At 27.0% G+C, this 12494-nt stretch overlaps 1 protein-coding gene across 1 annotated transcript; it reads left to right on the top strand.

The window, feature by feature from the left end:
- The first annotated feature begins 9579 nt into the window (after positions 1–9579).
- Positions 9580–10391, top strand: LOC142227030 (uncharacterized). The gene has a single exon (XM_075297346.1). It carries the CDS (start codon positions 9710–9712, stop codon positions 10118–10120), a length of 411 nt encoding a protein of 136 aa, XP_075153461.1. The 5' UTR covers positions 9580–9709; the 3' UTR covers positions 10121–10391.
- Positions 10392–12494: the final 2103 nt, after the last annotated feature.

Here is a 12494-nt window from a genome sequence, read left to right as displayed (position 1 = left end):
AATAACATTTTCTGTAAAAATAAAATTTTGACGAAATTTTCTATATTAATAAAATTTTGACAGAATTTTCGATAGAAATAAAATTTTGACAAAATTTTCTACAGAAAATAAATTTTGACAAACTTATCTATATAAATAAAATTTTGACAAAATTTTCTATAAAACTAAAATTTTGACAACATTTTCTACAGAAAATAAATTTTGGCAAAAGTTTCTATAGAAACAAAATTTTACCACATTTTCCATAGAAACAAAATCTTGACAAAATTTTCCATATTAATAAAATTTTGACAGAATTTTCTATAGAAATAAAATTTTGACAAAATTTTCTACAGAAAATAAATTTTGACAAACTTATCTATAGAAATAAAATTTTGACAAAATTTTCTATACAAATAAAATTATGACAAAATTTTCTATAGAAACAAAATTTTCAGAAAATTTTCTATAGAAATAAAATTTTCAGAAAATTTTCTTTAGATATAAAATTTTTAAAAAATTTTCGATAGAAACAAAATTTTAAGAAAATTTTCTATAGAAAAAAATTGGAGAAATTTTCTATAGTAATAAATAACATTTTCTGTAAATATAAAATTTTGACAAAATTTTCTATATTAATAAAATTTTGACAAAATTTTCTACAGAAAATAAATTTTAACAAACTTATCTATATCAATAAAATTTTGACAAAATTTTCTATAAAACTAAAATTTTGACAACATTTTCTACAGAAAATAAATTTTGACAAAAGTTTCTATAGAAACAAAATTTTACCAAATTTTCCATAGAAATAAAATCTTGACAAAATTTTCTATAGAAATAAAATTTGGACAAAATTCTTTATACAAATAAAATTTTCTCTAAAAATAAAATTTTGACAAAATATTAATAAAATTTTGACAGAATTTTCTATAGAAATAAAATTTTGACAAAATTTTCTACAGAAAATAAATTTTGACAAACTTATCTATAGAAATAAAATTTTGACAAAATTTTCTATAAAAATAAAATTTTGACAAAATTTTCTATAGAAATTAACTTTTCAGAACATTTTCTATAGAAATAAAATTATGATAAAATTTTCTATAGAAAGAAAATTTTCAGAAAATTTTCTATAGAAATAAAATTTTCAGAAAATTTTCTATAGAAATGAAATTTTCAGAAAATTTTCTATAGAAACAAAATTTTTAAAAAATTTTCGATAGAAACAAAATTTTAAGAAAATTTTCTATAGAAAAATTGGAGAAATTTTGTATAAAAACAAAAAAAAAATTCTATAGTAATAAAATTTTCTGTAAAAATAAAATTTTGCAAAAAATCTCTATAGAAATACAATTTGGACAGAATTTTCTATAGAAATAAAATTTTGACAAAATTTTCTACAGATAATAAATTTTGACAAAATTTTACCAAATTTTCCATAGAAACAAAATCTTGACAAAATTTTCTATAGAAATAAAATTTTCGGTATAATTAAAATTTTGACAAAATTGTTTATAGAAATAAAATGTTGACAAAATTTTCTATAGAAATAAAATTTTCAGAACATTTTCTATATAAATAAAATTTTCAGAAAACTTTCTATAGAAATAAAATGTTCAGAACATTTTCTATAGAAATAAGATTTTCTATAGAAATAAAATTTTATATATAAATAAAATTTTTAGAAAATTTTCTGTAGACACAAAATTTTGAGAAAATTTACTATAGAAATAAAATTTCCAGAAAATTTTCTATAGAAGTAAAAATTTTTAGAAAATTTTCTACAGAAAAAATTGGAGAACATTTTCAATAAAAATAAAATTGTTGTTGTTTTTATTGCAGCTTAAAACCATACATTGACTAAACTACAAGTGTACCTTAACCAACAGAGGAAACGAATGTTTGTAAAATTTATTTGGGCAAAGCCCTATAGACTGCAAGATGCTTGGACGGACGCACGTTTCGGAATTACCACATTCCTCATCAGCATCCTCTACTTGCAGCAAAACTATCAACCAATTATCAGAATAAATTCAGGCAGTTCATTAAACCCAACAATGAACCACACTTGAACCTTCCGAAAAAAGGTTTTGTATGATAGCCGGCTTATGCCGAAATAAATTCAAAACAAACATATCTCTTTTCCTATGCCACTGTTAAATCATCGATTTGAATTCAGTTGGCTGGGTTTATTTTGAGCGTGCTTCCTCTTCTTTTTCCATTCTTTTTGTTTTTTCATTATTGTTGGTTTTGTTCTTTAAGCATTGTTGTTGTTGCTTAAAGAACAAAACCAACAATAACAAAATAAAATGAATGGAAAAAGAAGAGGAAGCACGCTCAAAATAAACCCAGCCAACTGAATTTTTTCTATATCAATAAAATGCTGACAAAATTTTCTATATCAATAAAATGCTGACCAAATTTCCCAATTTTTTATAACCGAAAAACAAACATCCAAAAACCCGTTTATTTTATCACTATACTCAAAATTTTTAATATTTAGCAATCATTCGCTTAAATTCATTTTTGTAAGGATTTATGTCTGCAACTGCTAAGTGCAGGGAATGACAGAAGATGAATGATGTTGAATTGTTTTTGCTAAATAGGGGAGGGTGGTGGCTGCGTGTCTTCAACAAATTGTGTCTGTTTATCGAGTGACATAATAACAGGCAAATCAAGTGGAAAATGTCAACCAAATCAACATGGCAAACAAAAAAAATCGAAGCAATATAAATATAAAAAAAAAGAAAATGCGATAATGGCATGGCAATAGAAAGCGTACTAAGTGAATCGATTTTAAGCAAGGGGTTTGAGAAATCTACGACACATTGATAGCATGACAAACGTTTAAAATATTTACTCCAAATGATATGTGTCGTTTGCATATTTGAAGAGAAACAAAAATTTGAAAAGCCAAGAGGTGAGAGAAAAAATTTTCGAAAAAGAAAATCTTCACATAATCTATAATCGACTTCAAAAATGAAGGTGTCAAATTGGGCTCCAAGAAAGTAAGCCCCAAATAAAACAGGGTCACAAATGTGGGGCAACCCCAACAAATGCCATGAGGCATGAAATTCGACCATAAATTTAACGTACGGATCATTTCCTTTTTGATTTAAAAGTCCGTGTGAAAATGAACCCTAACTAATGGAAAAAATATAAAGTTTTAAGGAAAAATGAAGTACGAATCTCGTGGGAATCGCGTTAGCCCAATTTGGACTCTGACCCCCGGTCAAAGGCAACCCACACAAGAACCAAATCTGGTCCCATACAATGAATGCGCAAATAGGTCTCACATGAAAACTAAAGATAATACCAAAAAGGAAAATGGGGTCTAGTTTCATTTGAAATATTGGGGTTTATTTTCATAATTCAAGAATAAACTGAAGAGATTCCCCTAAACAAAAAATGTTGTCACAATTTTATTTATATAGTACATTTTATCAAAATTTTATTTCTATAGAAAATTTTGTAAAAATTTTATTTCTATAGAAAATTTTGTCAAAAATTTATTTCTATAGAAAATTTTGCCAAAATTCTATTTCTAAAAAGAAATTTTTGCCAAATTCAATTTCTATAAAATTTCTTCTCAAAATTTCAATTTTATAGAAAATTTTGTCAAAATTTCAATTCTAAAGAAAATTTTATCAGGATTTTATTTCTATAGAAAATTTTGTCAAAATTTTAGTTTTATAAAAAATTTTATTGATATTTTATTTCTATAGAAAATGTTGACAAACTTTTATTTCTATAGAAAATTTTATTAAAATTTAATTTTTATAGAAAATTAAGTCAAAATCTTATTTCTATACAAAATTATGTTAAAATTTAATGTTTGTAGAAAATTCAGTCAAAAATTTATTTGTATTGAAAATTTTGTCAAAATTTTATTTCTAAAGAAAATTTTATCAACATTTTATTTCTATAGAAAATTTTGTCAAAATTTTATTTCTATAGAAAATTTTGGTAAAATTAAATTTTTATAGAAAATTTGGTCAAAATTTTATTTCTATAGAAAATTTTGTCAAAATTTTATTTCTATAGAAAATGTTGTCAAACTTTTATTTCTAAAGAAAATTTTATCAAGATGTTATTTCTATAGAAAGTTTTGTCAAAATTTCAATTCTAAAGAAAATTTTGTCAAAATTTCAATTTTATAGAAAATTTTATCAGGATTTTATTTCTATAGAAAAATTTTGTCAAAATTTTATTTCTAAAGGAAATTTTGTCAAAATTTTATTTCTATAGAAAATTTTTTCAACATTTTATTTCTATAGAAAACTTTGTCAAAATTTTAGTTCTATGGAACATTTTGTCAAAATTTTAGTTCTATAAAAAATTTTATTGATATTTTATTTCTATAGAAAATTTAGTCAAAATTTTATTTCTATAGAAAATGTTGTCAAACTTTTATTTCTAAAGAAAATTTTATCAAGATTTTATTTCTATAAAAAATATTGTCAAAATTTCAATTTTATAGAAAATTTTATCAGGATTTTATTTCTATAGAAAAATTTTGTCAAAATTTTTATTTCTAAAGAAAATTTTGTCAAAATTTTATTTCTATAGAAAATTTTTTCAACATTTTATTTCTATAGAACATTTTGTCAAAATTTTATTTCTATAGAAAATTTTGTCAAAATTTGATTTCTATTGAAAACTTTGTCAAAATTTTATTTCTATGGAAAATTTCCTCAAAATTTTAGTTCTATAGAAAACTTTATTGATATTTTATTTCTATACAAAATTTTGTCAAAATTTTATTTCTATAGAAAATTTTGTCAAAATTTTATTTCTATAGAAAATTTTGGCAAAATTTTATTTCTATAGAAAATTTTGTCAACATTTTTTTTGTCTATAGAACATTTTGTCAAAATTTTAGTTCTATAGAAATATTTTGCAAAATTGGATTTCTATAGAAAATTTTGACACATTATATTTCGATAGAAAATTTTGTCAACATTTTGTTTCTATAGAAAATTTTGTCAACATTTTATTCCAGAGAAAATTTATAAAGTACCTCTTAGTTAGAGAGGAATATTTTGAAAAAAAAAACTACCAAATTATCAAAAATTCTATCAATCTACCAAAGAGTAAAAAATCTACCATTTATTGGTAGATTTCTACCAATTGTGCCAAACATGGTAGATGCTGAAGAATCCAAATTGGGTCGTCTGTTTATATGGGGACTATATTGAAAGTTGGACCGATATAGCCCACGAATCTGTGCCAAATTTCAGAGCGATAGTTCCATTACTTGGATCGAAAGATTTCCACCTTCCCTTAAGGATTTATTGATATTGATACCACCCAAAAATTGTGGCTTCTTTAAAATAAAGACATTTTTAGGGACCTCTTGGGAATCAATAAATCAATAGAATTCATAAAATTAAAATAAGGAGACAGATCTAGTTTATCGAATTTTCATTCTCTTTTTGCGATATGTTAACAAAATTAATTCATATACAAACCAATTAAATTGTTCAAATTCTAACGGATACTTCAAAGTAAAAAACAAGTATATAAGGCCGCAAGTTCGGCCAGGCCGAATCTTATGTACCCACCACCATGGATTGCGTAGAAACTTCTACGAAAGACTATCATCCACAATCGAATTACTTGGGATGTGGTATTTTAAAACTTCTTAACATCGTTTTCTAAATTGTGATTTAGTCCATACATGGTATATATTAGACAAAAAAGTTATGTATAGTTAAGTCTACAAATAATTACGAATCGATATGGACTTTTTGTACGTAGAGAGCTTATATGGGGGCTATATACAATTATGAACTTGATATGGACCATTTTTGGTGTGATTGGGGATCGATTTATCTGAGGGCCATATATAACTATAGACCGATAAGGACCTAGTTAGGCATGGTTGTTAACGACTATATACTAGCACAATGTACCAAATTTCAACTCACTCGGATTAAATTTGCTCCTCCAAGAGGTTCCAAAACCAAAACTCGGGATCGGTTTATATGGGGCTATGCACGATTATGGACTGATATGGACCATTTTTGGCATGGTTGTTAAATATCATATACTACCACCACGTACCAAATTTCAAGCAGATCGGATGAATTTTGCTTCTCCAAAAGGCACCGGAGGTCAAATCTGGGGATCGGTTTATATGGGAGCTATATATAATTATGGACTGATATGAACCAATTCCTGCATGGTTGTTGGATACCATATACCAACATCACGTACCAAATTCCAACCGAATGGGAAGAATTTTGCCCTTCCAAGGGGCTCTGGGGGTCAAATCTGGGGATCGGTTTATATGGGGCCTATATATAATTATGGACCGATATCGACCAATTTTTGCATGGGAGTTTGAGGCCATATATTAACACCACGTACCAAATTTCAACTGAATCAGATGAATTTTGGTCTTCCAAGGGGTTCCGGAGGTCAAATCTGGTGATCGGTTTATATGGGGGCTATATAATTATGAACCGATGTGGACCAATTTTTGCATGGTTGTTAGAGACCATATACTAACATCACGTACCAAATTTCAGCTGGATCGGATGAAATTTGCATCTCTTAGAGGCCTCGCAAGCCAAATCGGAGGATCGGTTTATATGGGGGCTATATATAATTATGGACCGATGTGGACCAATTTTTGCATGGTTGTTAGAGACCATATACTAACACCATGTACCAAATTTCAGCCGGATCGGATGAAATTTGCTTCTCTTAGAGGCCTCGCAAGCCAAATCGGGGGATCGGTTTATATGGGGGCTATATATAATTATGAACCGATGTGGACCAATTTTTGCATGGTTGTTAGAGACCATATACTGACACCATGTACCAAATTTCAGCCGGATCGGATGAAATTTGCTTCTCTTAGGGGCCTCGCAAACCAAATCGGGGGATCGGTTTATATGGGGGCTATATATAATTATGGACCGATGTGGACCAATTTTTGCGTGGTTGTTAGAGACCATATACTAACACCATGTACCAAAATTCAGACGGATCGGATGAAATTTGCTTCTCTTAGAGGCCTCGTAAGCCAAATTTTGGGGTCCGTTTATATGGGGGCTATACGTAAAAGTGGACCGATATGGCCCATTTGCAATACCATCCGACCTACATCAATAACAACTACTTGTGCCAAGTTTCAAGTCGATAGCTTGTTTCGTTCGGAAGTTAGCGTGATTTCAACAGACGGACGGACGGACATGCTCAGATCGACTCAGAATTTCACCACGATTCAGAATATATATATATACTTTATGGGGTCTTAGAGCAATATTTCGATGTGTTACAAACGGAATGACAAAGTTAATATACCCCCCCATCCTATGGTGGTGGGTATAAAAATTTAATTAACCCTTTCGACCCTAAAGTTGTCTGTGGGCAACTCTTTGTGTTTTGAGACTCACTGTCAGCGTTGTTTTTGTTGTTGTTCATAAAACTGTAACGGTATCGAAAGCTACAAGTGTTTTCTTCAAGTTGAATGAAAAATCAGCTAATTTGGTTGTCAATTAGCAAAAAAATTTTCATTAATACGCACGTACATCAAGAAAAAAATATTTGCGAATTTAAAAAGAGGTTTTTATACATGTGACTTTTTTCAAAAATTACAACTAAAATGTTGAAAGTATTTATTCAATCTATTGTAGTACATGTCAAATAAAATATTTCTGGAAGTCAAATCTTAGAATTGCAAAAAAACAACAACTTTGGCAACTTTGGGTAATTGTGGTAGTAAAATTACATATTTTTGAACATAAGACCTGGAGAAAAAAGGTTTGAAAAACAATGATTTTGAAAAAATTTTGAATTTCAATTGGGCTGTCCCAGTCACGAGAAATGCGGCGATGATGTGGAAAACATATCTGCAGTGCAGTGGGGAATTTGGAAGGAATCGTAAAAAGGGAGGAAGCCACTTCTTGGCAACATACTAGTGGATTAGCACGAATATTGACGCTTTATAATACTTTGGTTTTTTACACCGCCAAATTGACATGGGTTAAAAAAAAAAAAAAAAAAAAAAAACAAAACATTTTCGTGAGTCACGCGTGATTCACGCGAAGCCGTGAATGAAATTTAAACTAAATCTCGTGAATGAAATTTAAACGAAACCTCGTGAATGTGCGTGAACGGGATTAAAGAAAAATGTGTGGCGCGTGAGCGTTAGTAAAAATCAAATTGTGTTCGTGATTGTGAGTAAGTAGACTTTCTCCGAAATCACGCTCCCGATAAAAATTTACTTTCACGATTCAACTCACGCTCAAGATAAAATTCACGTTAACAATAAAATTCATACTCACGATAAAATTCGCACTCACGGTAAAACAGACACAAAAAGTCACAATCACGAACAAATTCACGTTCACGATTAAATTCAAGCTCACCGAATTTAATCACCTTTACATATTTAATCACGCTTAAGATTTCAATAGTGTGACTCACGAGAAATTTCGTTAATTACCAGAATTTTATTGAGCCACGAAAATTGTCGTGTTCCGAAAATATTCGTGACTTACGAGATTTGTCGTGAATTACGAAAATTGTCGTGAATCGTGCGAAAGCGTGAGACATAAACATTGTTCACGTGTGAGCGTGTGCGAGTATGACTTTTCATTTCGTGACCGTGAATTGCTACCCACATGGCATGCGTGACTACAACTATTTCTTCGTGAATGTGTTTGAGCGTGATTGAAATTCCACTCACGCGCGCATCTAAGTATATATTTACTGTAAAATAACAAAAAACTTAACAAAAATCCAATAAAACGTAATACGTCTATCATTACAAAACAAACTATTTTGTAGTCACAAATGCCCAAAGTTGCCCACAGGCAACATTCTCTACCGCCTAAACGAATGGGCGTGGCGACCCGAAATTTTGGCTAGATGACTTCAACATGATTAAAAGTAAAAAAAAAATTTTAGCAATACCTATAAAAATTCGGGGTCGAAAGGGTTAAAAAAAATTAAACCAAAATCCTTAAAATAAGTCTTAGCCCTTATATGAAGTGAGTTTATCTTAAGTCTAAAGATTTTAAAAATCATGTGGATTTAACACTAATAGCGCCATCTATTTGTTTAACCGATGTTAAGCAAATGACCTATTGTCGAAGTCATTACTCACCTTAACCTCTATGGTTCTGTCATATATATGGCCTACCACAACATTAGGCCCACAAAAAATTGTTTTGACATTTTAATATTTTTCACTTCAAACAAATCCATCAATTCTGAGAAATATAACTAAGTTAAGAAATCAACGTGAATTTTCACAACTCACTGGAAATTATTATCTTATCTGCATGAGATAAGAAAGCAACCGTGATGGGTGTAATTCTAACGGAACAAAACGAGAGATGGCCAGACGATCGATATTCAAGCAAACACTTACCATAAATTTTACGTCACTATCAATGGGGGGAACACCACTCTATTAATGGAGAGAGCAAGAGAGAGTGAGAGTAAGAGAGTATTCACATTAACCAATATATCTTATCAAATTAACACCTTTTCCCCTCTTCGATTTTATTGATATGCGATAACCGTAAAGTTGAAAATCATTTGCTCCCATTGTTTCGAAAGCGAGATTGAAACAAAAAATTCAATGAGTAGCCAATATGAAAAACAGTTCAAAAACTTCAGTTAAACATAAGAGGTGAATCTCGAAACAAAAAATCAAAAAACGATATCTAACGATAAGAAATCAACAAAAATACAATTCTCTACAAAAATGTCTACCGATGATTTACATAAACCCAACCCTCTAGATGAGGTAAAATTCGCCGGAGGTCGACCACCAAATCAACTGCAAAGAAATTTGTCGACCAAAGATCTACAAAAAGCCTTTGATGATGTGGATTTTACGAGCGGATTTGAGACACAATACCAACAAGAATATCGACCCCTTAAACCCACCGTGACCGTTCCCAAATCTCAACTACGTGAAACTTTATGGTATCGTGATTTAAAAACCATACTCATGGTGACCTTTCTGATGGGTATTTTCCTGTTTGGAACAATTTTACTTACCAAATTGGTATTCACCACAAATCCTTTGTATGTCTTTGCCATTACCTCGATCTATGTGATAGTGGCCATTATTATGATTGTATTAGAAGTAAAGACACAACATATACGCTGACGAAACAAAATGGAAGTGATTGCGAATGTCAAGTGAAGATGCCGGTTTAAAGAGTTTAAATTTGAAAACAAACGAATCACAGATTTGTGTTTAATTCTAGGATTTGTTTGTAAAAAAATATATTTACATATTTTTTTCTACAAAAAAAAAATATTTACATATTTTGTAAATCAATTAAACATAAATGAAGAACTTTTTGATAATATAAGCAGTATTGTTTAATATATATAAAGTGCCTAAACTATGCAATAAATCATGGTATACAAAATGATTTTGTTTGTTTATTTTTTGTAGCAATGAATAATCGGTGATGTGTTAATTGCTGTTCTTTGTTAACCATTTTATTGTGAATCATTTTCTTAATATATATAAAATCGTAGAAAATACAATAAATGTTTTTATCGTGAAAATTATTTATTATTTGCTGACCCGGGTTGTTTCGATAACATTTTGTCGAAATTTTCGAAACAAATAAAATTTGACAAAATTTTCTATAGATATAAAATTTTGAAAAAATTTTCTATAGAAATAAAATGTTGAAAAAATTTTCTATAGAAATAAAATTTTGAAAAAATTTTCTATGGAGATAAAATTTTAACAAAAATTTTTATAAGCATAAAATTTTAACAAAATTTTCTACAGAGATAAATTTTGAAAAAAATTTCTATAGAAATAAAATTTTTACAAATTTTTTTTTTTAATAGAGATAAAATTTTAACAAATTTTTTCAATAGAGATATATTTTGACAAAATTTTCTATAGAGACAATTTTGACAAAATTTTCTATAGAGATAAAATTTTAACAAAATTTTTCAATAGAGATATATTTTGACAAAATTTTCTATAGAGATAACATTTTCTATAGAGATAAAATTTTGACAAAATTTTCTACAGAAATAAAATGTTGACAACATTTTCTATATAAAAAAATTTACAAAATATTCTATAGGAATAAAATGTTGATAAAATGTTTCTTTAAAAATAAAATGTTCACAAATTTTTCTATAGAAATAAAATTTTGACAAAATTTTCTATAGAAATAAAATATCGACAAAATTTTCTATAGAAATAAAATTTCGACAAAATTTTCTATAGAAATAAAATTTCGACAAAATTTTCTATAGAAATAAAACTTCGACAAAATTTTCTAAAGAAATAAAAAGTTGACAAAATTTTCTACAGAAATAAAATCTTGACAAAATTTTCTACAGAAATAAAATCTTGACAAAATTTTCTACAGAAATAAAATTTTGATAAATTTTCTACAGAAATAAAATTTTGACAAAATTTTCTACAGAAATAAAATTTTGACAAAATTTTCTATAAAAAAAAAATTTACAAAATATTCTATAGAAATAAAATGTTGATACAATTTTTCTTTAAAAATAAAATGTTCACAAAATTTTCTATAGAAATAAAATTTTGACAAAATTTTCTATAGAAATAAAATTTTGACAACATATTCTATATAAAAAAATTTACAAAATATTCTGTAGAAAAAAATGTTGATAAAATTTTTCTTTAAAAATAAAATGTTCACAAAATTTTCTATAGAAATAAAATTTTGACAAATTTTTCTATAGAAATAAAATTTTGACAAAATTTTCTATAGAAATAAAATTTTGACAAATTTTTCTATAGAAATAAAACTTCGACAAAATTTTCTAAAGAAATAAAAAGTTGACAAAATTTTCTACAGAAATAAAATCTATACAAAATTTTCTACAGAAATAAAATTTTGATAAATTTTCTACAGAAATAAAATTTTGACAAAATTTTCCACAGAAATAAAATTTTGACAAAATTTTCTATAAAAAAAAAATACAAAATATTCTATAGAAATAAAATGTTGATAAAATTTTTCTTTAAAAATAAAATGTTCACAAAATTTTCTATAGAAATAAAATTTTGACACCATATTCTATATAAAAAAATTTACAAAATATTCTGTAGAAGAAAAATGTTGATAAAATGTTTCTTTCAAAATAAAATGTTCACAAAATTTTCTATAGAAATAAAATTTTGACATATTTTTCTATAGAAATAAAATTTTGACAAAATTTTCTATAGAAATAAAATTTCGACAAAATTTTCTATAGAAATAAAACGTCGACAAAATTTTCTAAAGAAATAAAAAGTTGACAAAATTTTCTACAGAAATAAAATCTTGCCAAATTTTCTATAGAAATAAAATTTTGACAAAATTTTCTATAGAAATAAAAAGTTGACAAAATTTTGACAAAACGTTCTATATAAAAAAATTTACAAAATATTTAATAGAAATAAAATGTTGATAAAATTTTTCGTTAAAAATAAAATTTTGACAAAATTTTCTATCGAAATTAAATTTTGCCAAAAATTTTTATAGAAATAA

The sequence above is a fragment of the Haematobia irritans genome, chromosome 2, assembly GCF_050003625.1.
Source record: "Haematobia irritans isolate KBUSLIRL chromosome 2, ASM5000362v1, whole genome shotgun sequence".
In the NCBI taxonomy this organism is placed as follows: Eukaryota; Metazoa; Arthropoda; class Insecta; order Diptera; family Muscidae; genus Haematobia; species Haematobia irritans.
This window is presented reverse-complemented; position numbering and strand designations above follow the sequence as displayed.